The sequence below is a fragment of the Triticum dicoccoides genome, chromosome 5B (genome assembly GCF_002162155.2).
Source record: "Triticum dicoccoides isolate Atlit2015 ecotype Zavitan chromosome 5B, WEW_v2.0, whole genome shotgun sequence".
NCBI classification, from domain to species: Eukaryota; Viridiplantae; Streptophyta; class Magnoliopsida; order Poales; family Poaceae; genus Triticum; species Triticum dicoccoides.
In genome coordinates this window covers 131,739,262-131,751,063 of record NC_041389.1, presented here as the reverse complement: position 1 = coordinate 131,751,063, position 11,802 = coordinate 131,739,262, and the positions used below count along the sequence as shown (strand labels likewise).

Sequence of the window (11,802 nt, the reverse complement as noted above, 5' to 3'; positions counted from 1 at the left end):
TTCCCAAAACCGGAAAAACCGACTGGGACCTTTCAGAACGTTCCTAAAACCGGGATCGTTGTAAAGCATGTGGCGCTTTTAACTGGGCCGGCCCGTCACGGTCGATGCATGTGCGGCGCCCCGACAACTTGACGCAAAATGCGTCAAATAGGAAAATCCCTCCATGGAGCCCCGGTCTCCATTGGCATTTCCGCCGGCATTAGTTTCTTTAGGAAGGCCCAGTATAGTTAGCCCAATAGCCCAAGCATCTTCTGCCCCCTCTCTCTCCGGCGAACTTCTCCGACGACGGCGATGGCAAACCTACGCCGTCCCGCTGCTTTGTGCCGTGCCGTTGCTCCCCTCTCCTGTCCCGCTACCACTGGCTGTACATCTACTGCATCCGGCAAACTTCTGCTGCTACAACGCCAGCAATTCGTGCCGCGTTCATCCTGCCTCTTCTTGTTTTTGTCGCGGGGACCCCCTGATGTTTAACTGGCTGGGTAATCGGACCTCGATGATCTCCTTTCTTCGAGGATCCCTTATCTTGAAGATACATCGTATCCGTGGGAAGATCTACCTTCGGCGGCTCAGTTGACGGATCGTGCTTTCGGAGGTAACCTCAAAGAAATCGCATGCTCGATACACCGCCCCCTTCAGCTTAATTTGCCTTTGTCATTTGGTCACTGATGCTTCTTCTTTTTTGGGATGATTTTTACTGGCCGGGGAAGATGATTGGTGACTGGTGATGCCGTGATGCCTTGATGATCGGAGGGATCTCCTGGGGTGGTTGCTGAAGTAGAAAGCGAGATATGGGGTAGTGAATCTGCACACTTCTTTCCTGTGAGTTGAAATTCTCTCCTTTTGACAGTGACCGATCTTCACCTCTTCTTTGTGCAATTTGTTCTCTTCTTTCACATGCCTAGAAACTTCACTCGGCACAACAGCTCAGTCACTCAATCACTGTCTTGTTTAGCTTAATTTGCCTTTTCGTTTCACCAATGAATGAATTAGCCTTTCAACTAATTTTAACGGACTGAGGTAGCTGAGAATGGTGTCACCTTTGCTCCTCCTACCCTGGCGCCTGGAGTATCTTCCCGCTTACAGCTCAACACGATACTGAAATATCGGCTATTGTAAGAGTCTTCTCATCACATATCGTTTGGCCGTGTACTGTTCGGTGTAGTTGCTTTTATATATAAAGCAGGGCGAAAGGCTGTTTCCAGAAATATGGGCTATTTCTTTCTTTCTTGTTCACGACCTGACTGTCCTTGGTTGAATCTGCCCACCGACCACGAGAAGATCTACATAGGCTTGCGCACAAATGAATACAAGCTTCTCTTCGGAGAGGCATATTGCATTCTTCTTACAAATGTGAATGGCGATGTCATGTTCCTCAAAGCTGAGTCCGACCTCCTACCAAATAGTCTTGGGTGTCCAAACAAGAAATTTCCACTGCCTCTTGTCTGCTTAAGAAAATTTCCTAACCCTGTCCATTTCCCAGTTTTATACTATTTGTTATGGTGGTTAGTGTGGAGTTGGGGACTAATGTAACCAATCAGTTTGAATTGCCTGCACTAATTAAAAAGGTAACACTCTCATGTCAACTGTGTTAATTTACTAATCTTGCATTGGCCGCTAAAGTAATCACATATTACCTTGTTTTAACCATTACTTCTTTGCTCCTGTGAAACACCCTCGATGCGACTATAGCTCCCACGTGTCGAGGCACGACTTAGAGACATAATCGCATTGAAGGCATATGTCGCAAGTGAGGTAATCGTCACACAACCCATGTAATACATAAGGTAAAGAGATACATAGTTGGCTTACAATCGCCACTTCACACCATTACATAAATAAACATTACATCAATCAAATACACTCATGGTCCGACTACGGAACCAAAATAAAAGAACCCCAAATGCGACAAAGGTCCCCGATCGACCCCAACTGGGCTCCACTACTGATCAACTAGAACGAAACAACACAAAGGACAAGGTCGTCATCGAGCTCCTTCTGAGCTTGGTTGCGTCATCTGCACGGACTCATCGGCACCTACAAGCTGGTTTTGGAAGTATCTGTGAGCCACAGGGACTCAGCAATCTCGCACCCTCGCGATCAAGACTATTTAAGCTGATGGGTAAGGTAAATGTATGAGGTGGAGCTGCAGCAAGCGACTAGCATATATGGTGGCTAACATACGCAACTGAGAGCGAGAAGAGAAGGCAAAGCACGGTCGATAAAAGTATGATCAAGAAGTGATCCTGGACTACTTACGTCAAGCATAACTCCAACAACCGTGTTCACTTCCCGGACTCCGCCGGAAAGAGACCATCACGGTTACACACGCAGTTGATGCGTTTTATTTCGGATCTGGTGTCAAGTTATCTACAACCGGACATTAACAAATTTCCATCTGCCTATAACCGCAGGCACGGCTTTCGAAAGATTATACCCTGCAGGGGTGTCCCAACTTAGCCCATGACAAGCTCTCGCGATCAACGAAGGAATAGACCTTCTCCCAGGAAGACCCGATCAGACTCGGAATCCCGGTTTACAAGACATTTCGACAATGGTAAAACAAGACCAGCAAGACCGCCCGATGCGCCGACAATCCCGATAGGAGCTGCACATATCTCGTTCTCAGGGCAACACCGGATGAACACTACGTACAACTAAAACCAGACCTCGAGTTCCCCGAGGTGGCGCTGCAAGTGGCTCTGGTTCGGACCAACACTTAGACAAGCACTGGCCCGGGGGGGCTATAATAAAGATGACCCTCGAGAGAGCGACTCCCAAGGGAAAAGTAGGTGGTGGTGAGGCAAATGGTAAAAGTCAATGTTGGGCCTTGCTGGAGGAGTTTTATTCAAAGCGAACTGTCAAGGGGGTCCCATAAATCACCCGACCGCGTAAGGAACGCAAAATCCGGGAACATAACACCGGTATGACGGAAACTAGGCCGGCAAGAGTGGAACAAAACACCAGGCAAAAGGCCAAGCCTTCCACCCTTTATCAAGTATATAGATGCATTAATTATATAAGATATATTGTGATATCCCAACCAAAATCCTGTCCACCAAGGAGAAATCTTCAACTTCACCTGCAACTAGCAACGCTATAAGAGGGGCTGAGCAAGCGGTAACATAGCCAATCAACGGTTTGCTAGGACATGGTGAGTTAGAGGTTTGACATGGCAATTGGGAGGCTGACAAGCAAATGGTAGGCATCGAAGCATTGGCATAGCAAGAGCGAGCAAACTAGCATAGCAAAGATAGTAGTGATTTCGAGGGTATGATCATCTTGCCTTAAATCCCGCAAGGAAGAAGAACGAGTCCATGAAGAAGACAAACGGACGTAGACGAACGGTTCCTCACAAACGCGACGTTGTCGGAAACAACCCGAAGAAGCACACCGGAAAGAAGCAAACAACATAGTAAACAACAAACACATCAACATGGCATGAAGCACAACCAAGTATGATGCATGTCCAGTTTAATGAGGCACGGCATGGCAAAATGCACAAGCAATCCTACAAATTAAGTGGAGCTCAATATGCATCGGGATGCATATTGACAGAGCACCACATCAATTATTTAGTTTGATCTCGTTTATGTACCCAACAATATTAAATGTTGATTAACATGGCAAGAGGTGAAGCAAATGTAAACTACCTATCTAGTCAAGGTTAAATGAGGCCGGAAGCAACGAACAACAATTCCGGAAACTCCTCATATGCATATATTAGGTTTGGTACTGTTCTGCTCTAAACATAATTTTATAGTTTTTAAACATGCAAAGTAAAGCCACCATGTTAAACTAGGCATTTTTCTACCCCATTTACATATAAAGTTTATTTAAATCGGAGCTACGGTTATTTAGTTATGAATTAAATCATTTCAACATGGCATAGGAGCAAAATTTAAACAAACATCATTTTAAACATTTTAAACATGGGTGAAAGTGACATATTATTAATCTACACATAATTTTAAGCAAGTTTCATATACAAAGTTTTTACAAAGGATGCACGGTTGATTAGTTATTAAATGCATAAAGCTAGGGGGTTATTCTGCAAAACTGCAGTCTCAGGAAAATTGCTAAAATCGCAACAGAGGAAAAAAACATGCATCGGGCTGAAACTGGGGTAGGTCCAACAGTGAGGAGAAAAAAAATAGAGGAGGGGGCGCTGGGGTCGGCTCACCCTTGGGCCTGGCCCAGCAGAGGAGGAAGGAGGCTGAGGCGAGGCCGGCTGGGCTGGCGCGGTGCGGATCTGGACCGAAGGCGGGGACGGCACGCTGGGCCTGGGAGGCCACGGTGGGGAGGAGGCCGGCTGGGCCTCGCGGGGAGGGATCTCGTCTTCGAGCGGGGATCTGGTCCCCGATCCATGGCGGCGACGGCGACGGCAAGCAGAGGGCTCCGGCGAGCTTCGAGGCGAGGCGGGGCGGACCCTGATAGATCCGGCGAAGCCGGATCCGATCCGGGCGAAGACGGCGGCGCTCGCGGCGACGAGGCCAGGCGACGAGGAGGAGAAGGGCGGCGGAGAGGGGCCGGCGAGGCTGACGAACTCCGGCGAGCGGCGTCGTCGGGCGGCTAGCGTCGAGACAGCGTGCGGCGGCGCAAGGGAGGACCGGGCGGCACGGATCCGGCCTCCCCGTGGGCTCGGGCGACGGCGTTGGATGGGCCGCGGGGGCCGGTTGCGGGCTCTTCGGGCCCGGCGGCGAAGTGGGGCAGCGCGGTGCCATGTGGCGCGCGGTGAGTGGAGGGGAAGCGGCGGCGGGGAGACGTGGCGTCTTCTGATTGGCTGGAGTGAGGTGGCGCGCGGGGGCGGACATGTCCGGTGCAGCACGGACGCGTCCGGTGGCGCGGGGAGGAGTGGATCTAGGGTTTAGACTGCGAAATGATCCGAAATTTCGGGGAGGGGCTATTTATAGGCATAAGTGGAGCTAGGAGAGTCCAAATGAGGTGCGGTTTTCGGCCACGCGATCGTGATCGAACGACCGAGATGATGAAGCAGAGTTAGGTGGGTTTTTGGGCCAAAATGGAAGGGTGTTGGGCTGCAACACACACGAGGCATTCTCGGTCCCTCGGTTAACCGTTGGAGTATCAAACGAAGTCCAAATGATACGAAACTTGACAGGCGGTCTACCGGTAGTAAACCAAGGCCGCTTGACAAGTCTCGGTCCAATCCGGAAATGTTTAATCCCCACACAAGAAAGAAAGGTAGAAATGATCACCGAAGGAGAATGAAGCGCCGGATTGCGAAACGGACAACGGGAAAAAAGCTCGGATGCATGAGACGAACACGTATGCAAAAGAAATGCACATGATGACATGATATGCAATGCATGACACGCAAGCAATGACAAGGCAACACCAGCGAATAACTGAACGACACCAGGCACATCGGTCTCGGGGCGTTACATCCTGCTATGGGCAGAGGAGCCCACGGAGTCGCATGTTGATATCTCCAACAAAACTAGATCAATAAATATGGTGACCAGGGAAAATTATCTAGTCAGGGAAGATATTTCCTCACCCAGAATATAAAGCACACACCTTCCCAAGAATTGTCTTTCATTGAGACTTTGTTCGACGAAACCTCGAGTGCGTTATACAGAATTCATATCGTTAGATTTGTATTGAAAAGCACTTTCCAGTGGTGTCGGGTTGTATAAAATAGATGGTAAAAGTTAAATCTTCAAAATCACGTGCACCTTGTATTTCTTGACGGAGAGAGTATTTAGTTAGGAAAGATTAACTTAAATATGAAGATAGAGATACCGTTTAGTAGGAAAGTGATGATTCTGTTTTTGGCGTTCAAGTCGATTCTTCCCTATAAAAGGGATACCATGTAGGCTTCATCAGTTAAGTGATGAGAAGGTTAAACTACTAGTAAAGATCTAATCCCAGATTCCGAGTATCTGCCTTCATCCCTCTCATCTCCAGCGCCGTGGCTGGCCTACCCTCTCTGTTCAGAGCCATACCCCCCAGCCCTGTCTTGTTCACTGGTCTTAAAACTGACACCAAGTCTAGCACGTGAGAAAGAAACCTGTTCCCTTTGTTTAGATTCATTTGCCCTGCTCTTTCTTTCATTTACTAGTCTGGGTGGATCTATTATGATTCCCGTCTTTCCACTTGATATACTCCTATATTATTGGAACGTCGACATCTTTATGCGTTAATAGTCTTCTCATGAGGTGGCTTATGACTCCTTCTCTTGACTAAGTGACTGACTTTGCAATCGTGGTGCAAACAGTACATACTTCCTTTCTTTTTTGACAGCTTGTCTGCTTTTGAAATGTGCTTTGTACGATCTGTGTCTTTTATATGGTAAGATGCTGCGGGCATCTCACCTGCGCACTCACTATGTTGTCTTTACTTGATCAATCATCTTAATGTATTTATTACGTATACTTTGACTGGCTATGCATGTATAAAAGGCTTCAACCTTCGAAGTGACAGGGACACAAAAACTCAACCCACAGATAGGGGGATGGAGGCCATTGTATGTGCAACACATGGAGCCATGGGCTCCGTGCTACGGAAGCTGGGTGCTTTGCTCTCTGATGAGTATAAACTTCTCAGAAGTGTGAAAGGTGATGTCATGTTCCTTAAAGCTGAGCTTGAGAGCATGCATGCTTTTCTCAAGATGATGTCCGAGGTTGAGGATCCTGATGAGCTGTCCAAGTGCTGGATTAAGGAGGTACGAGAGCTGTCCTACAACATCGAGTATGGCATCGACAGTTTCATGCTGTCCCCGTGTGGCGAGTCCAGCCGCAAACCCCGTGGCTTCAAGGGACGCCTCAGCAGGTGCATGGATATAATGACAAATTCCAAGACGCGCCATTGCATTGCCAAGAAAATCAAAGTTCTCAAACAAGATGCTATTGAGGTCAGCAGTCGGCGGGCGAGGTACAAGGTTGACGATGTTGTCTCCAAGCCGAGCAGGATAAGCATAGATCCCCGCTTACCAGCATTTTTCACCGAGATGACGAGGCTCGTTGGCACTGATGGCCCAAAGGATAAACTCATCAAGTTGCTAACTGAAGGGGAAGTTGCAATTGCACAGCAGCTAAAGGTGGTGTCCATTGTTGGAATTGGGGGCCTTGGAAAGACTACTCTTGCTAATCAAGTGTACCAGAAGCTGGAAGGGCAATTTGAATGTCAAGCTTTCGTGTCGGTGTCCCAAAAACCCGACTTGAAGAGGATTTTGAGAAATATACTCTCTCAGATCTGCTGTCAAGAGCGTGTCAGCAACGAAGAATGGGATGAGCAGCAACTCATCAACACAATAAGACAGTTCCTCAAGCATAAAAGGTGTGCCTTATTTACTCATAACAATCTTATTTCGGAAATGTCATCACTAATTTATTATACATTCATATGAACTTTGTGTTAGTGCTACATCAGCTTTATCTGTAGGATAATATATGTACTCTATTCTTACTAGTTACTAGTACTAGTTACTAGCACTACTGCTATTCACTGGTTGCAGCTCTAGGAATACATGTTCTAATTTGTAAAGTTTGTGATAGGTACTTCATAGTAATCGATGATATATGGGGCACCCCAGCATGGAGAGCAATCAAATGTGCTTTTCCTGAAAATAGTTCTTCCAGCAGAATACTGACAACAACACGTATCCTCACAGTAGCCAAGTATTGTAGCCATGATCGTGTGTATGAAATAAAGCCTCTTAGTGCAACTCACTCTAAGAGCTTATTTTTCAAACGAGCATTTGGCTGTGAAGGTGGATGCCCTCTTCAACTGAGGGAAGTTTCAGATGAAATATTAAAAAAATGTGGCGGCTTGCCGTTGGCAATCATTACAGTAGCTAGCTTATTGGCAAATAAAGCTAGTACCAGAGAAGAATGGCTGAGAATACGGAATTCTCTTGGTTCAGCACTTGAAAAGGATTTAGACATGGAAGAGATGAAGAAGATATTGTTCCTTGGTTACAATGATCTCCCCTACCATTTGAAGACATGTTTGCTATATCTAAGTATATTCCCTGAAGATTATGTGATCAAGAGGGATCGGCTGGTAAGGAGATGGATCGCGGAAGGTTTTATCATTGTTGAAGGTGGACAGGATCTGGAGGAAGTAGGAGAAGGCTATTTCAGCGATCTGATAAACAGAAGCTTGATTGAACCAGTTGAAATCCAGTATGATGGTCGAGCTGATGCTTGTCGTGTCCATGATATGATTCTTGACCTAATTATATCCAAGTCAATTGAAGAAAATTTTGTAACCTTATCTGGTGACAGCAAACATAACTCACTTCCATATGATAAGGTTCATCGACTATCCCTGAACTATCATGCTCAAGAACATACTATGGTACCATCGAACATGGTTGTCTCTCATGTTAGATCCCTCACTATCTTTGGATGTGCCGAAGCTGAACACATGCTTTCTCTTTCAAACTTTCAATCCGTAAGAGTGTTAGATATAGAAAATAGAGAGGTGTTGGAACACAAATATCTTGAACACATAAGCAGGCTTTCTCAGCTGAAGTACCTTCGACTCAATGTTAGAAGAATCACAGCACTTCCTGAACAACTTGGAGAATTGCGGAATTTACAGACCTTAGACTTAAGATGGACATGGGTAAAGAAGTTGCCAGCTAGTATTGTTCAACTACAGCAACTGGCATGTCTGTTAGTTAAGAGCGCAGAGTTGCCCGAAGGGATTGGGAATATGCGAGCTCTACGGGAATTATCAGAGATTGAAATCAACCAGAATACCTGTCTGACCTCTTTGCAGGAGCTGGGCAGTCTGACCAAACTAAGAATACTTGAGCTGAACCTGAATTGGCACATAAGTAGTACAAACAGTGGCATGAAAGCTTGTGTAGATAACTTGGTCATGTCCCTCTGCAAACTAGGCATGCTCAACCTTCGTTCAATACATCTTCAGAGCTACCATTCTTGTTCCCTTGATTTCTTAATTGACTCTTGGTTTCCTCCTCCTCATCTACTCCAGAGATTTGAGATGTCCATTAACTACTATTTCCCCACAATCCCAAAGTGGGTAGCCTCACTTGAGCACCTCTCTTACCTAGGCATCTATGTCAATCCAGTGGACGAGGAAACATTCCGAGTCCTTGGTAACCTGCCCTCTCTATTATTTCTCTGGATAACTTCAAGAACAGCAAGACCTATAGAAAGGCTCATTATCAGCAATAATGGATTCCGATACCTGAAAGAATTCTACTTCACTTGCTGGGACAGCGGGGCAGGGCTGATGTTTGAAGCAGGAGCCATGCCGGAGCTTGAGAACCTTCGGGTTCCATTTAATGCGCATGATGTGTTCCCTTCGAGTGGTGGTCTTGATTTTGGCATCCAGAATCTGTATTCGCTCAAGCATCTCCACATCGAGATAGTTTGTTATGGCGCGAAAGTTAGGGAGGTGGAGGCCTTGGAGCATGCTGTCAAGAATGCGGCTGGCTGTCTTTCAGACGAGCTCACTCTTGAAGTGAATAGATGGGATGAAGAAGAGATTGTTAAGGATGGGGAGCATAAACTGGCAGAGGAGGAGGTTGAGCTGTCAATTGAGTGTGTAACACATCATTGAGGTACTACTATTCATTCCCTTATGCCACAACTGCTGTACATTTCAGATATATTACTGCTTGGGTATTTATTAGAGTAGAGACTGGAGTAGGAATGTAGGTGAGCATGAAAATCACACACATTTTTTGGTTCTTACATTTTGGATACATTAGTGTTCAGGATCCTTGATCTTCCATACTTACTTCTTGGATGTTTTGCAGCTCTCTTGCCAATGAAGCCTGCTAGTTTCATAGAATCGTGTAGTTTTTTTTTCCTTCTGCGTTTGACTATTTCTGCATGGAGAAATGCAGACTGCTGAACCTGCACAATTTGTATATGGACTGCTGCCATAGGAAATTTTGAGTAAATGCAGATTGATTCTTTGTTAATTGCTATTGCAGATTCAGTGCAACTTTTAGTTAATTGAAAACCAGATCAGCTGCTCCCGCTTGCGCATCATACACATCTTTTTTTCTTCTTCCAAGAAACCTCATCATATGTGTGTCTCTCACTTCCTGAATGGTGCAAGGATTGTCCGCAATCAGACGGTTTAGTAAGCTATCACGGGATTGCTCTGATGTTGGTGCTACTAGTGTATTGCCAGTATTTTGTCTTCCCATTTGTTCAGTGTCCACATACATTTTTTCCACCACTTGATGTTTACATTCTGCTACTGCTAATTTAAGTGGGATCTTATCATTACTAGTTGATTCATTGTAGAATTTCATCTTTCTCAGTTTGCCAGTTATTCGTGGTATTGTTAGGAAACAAATATCTCACTCAGCCTAGTTTCATCTGCAGGGTTCATGAAGGGTATTCATTTTGAGACGCTAAAACTCGCTGAGGCGTTGTCGTGATTAACTGAATACTCCATGGGAGTGTGGACTGCTTTTACCAAGGTTTTATATTTTGGTCCTTGAAGATTTTCATGTTGGGAATGATCGACTCCGGCAACTAAATGCTCGAAGGCCCCATTTGGAACACTGGATACGTCTGCGGGAAAATGGACCGATTGATGCGAAACGGAAATGGCCTGTGATTCCAGTTCCTTTCTTTTGGTTGGAATGGGTTGGCGGAAACCCTTTTCAATTCGCCAGTTCCATTTCGTTTTTTTTATGTAATTTTTTGTTGATTAACGCATGCTAGGGTTTGATATGATAACATTGGCATTGTAACAGCCTTGTTGTTTCTGACACTAGTGACTACTACCTCCGTTTCAAAATATAACACGTTTTTGTAGGCTAAACTCTAGCCTATAAAAGAGTCTTATATTTGGAGATGGAGGTAGTACAATTTTTTACTTATCCAGTGGAAATTATTAATTACTCTTGATGATTGTATGCAACCCAATAAGAAATCACAGCGAAATTATCAACTGTTCTATTTGTGTTTATTTCTAGGCAACTCTTTGGAAAAAACTACTCCCTCCGTTCCTAAATACAAGTCTTTATAGAGATTCCACTATGGATCACATTCGGATGTATATAGATGCACTTTACAATGTAGATTCACTCATTTTGCTTCGTATGTAGACCACATAGTGAAATCTTTACAAAGACTTATATTTAGGAACGGAGGGAGTACAACCATAGCAAAACAATTGCCTGCCACCAGGGATGCATTTTTAGTGAACAAGCAACGTAATTTTATCATTCTAAAAATAAATTTATCTAGCAAAAAGTACAATTCAAACTGCAATTTCAGTGCCTTTTTTTTTGAACATTAGTACAGACAAAAGCGCTCATACATACGCGCATACACTCACCCCTATGAACACACACCCATGATTTTTTTTCAAAACTATCACTATTTTTATAGAAAATTTGAAAACTATAGCACCCAATGCAAAAAAAATCAAAACTATGACTCCGTCGGCCTTGTGTGGGCCGAAAAGAGAGTTTTCGGCCAGGATTTGGCCAAAAAGGGCTTTTCGGCCGTGCCTTGGCTGAAGAGGTGCGCACCCGGGCCTAAAAGATCTTTTTGGCCAACAGTAGGTTGAAAAGGTCTTTTTGATCAGCAGTAGCCCGAAAAGTCCCTGGGGCCCATCTTTTCACGTTAACGGGTGGCCAAAGCTGCATGGCTCCACTCTTCGGCGTATGTTAGGCCGAAATGATTTTTTTTTTATTTTGGCTTATGCATACTATGCAACCATTGCCCATCTTAGACATTGAAAAAATATATTTCGTGCAACCCTTTCCCCTCAATATTTTCTCGCCAACTCTTTCCCTCCATATGTTCCCGCCACCCGTTTCCCGCCATATCTTCCCGC

At 45.2% G+C, this 11,802-nt stretch overlaps 1 protein-coding gene across 3 annotated transcripts; it reads left to right on the top strand.

The window, feature by feature from the left end:
- Window positions 1–208: 208 nt before the first annotated feature.
- Window positions 209–10,914, top strand: LOC119307808 (disease resistance protein PIK6-NP-like). Of its 3 annotated transcripts, XM_037583895.1 has the most exons (5): window positions 209–592; window positions 708–819; window positions 6,436–7,296; window positions 7,515–9,556; window positions 10,335–10,914. In XM_037583895.1, exons 3-4 carry the CDS (start codon window positions 6,473–6,475, stop codon window positions 9,553–9,555), a joined length of 2,865 nt encoding a protein of 954 aa, XP_037439792.1. In that variant the 5' UTR covers window positions 209–592; window positions 708–819; window positions 6,436–6,472; the 3' UTR covers window position 9,556; window positions 10,335–10,914. The 3 variants fall into 3 exon arrangements, with proteins under 3 accessions (XP_037439792.1, XP_037439793.1, XP_037439791.1); XM_037583896.1 differs by having other exon boundaries at window positions 209–819; window positions 6,442–7,296; XM_037583894.1 differs by having other exon boundaries at window positions 209–819; window positions 6,420–7,296.
- Window positions 10,915–11,802: the final 888 nt, after the last annotated feature.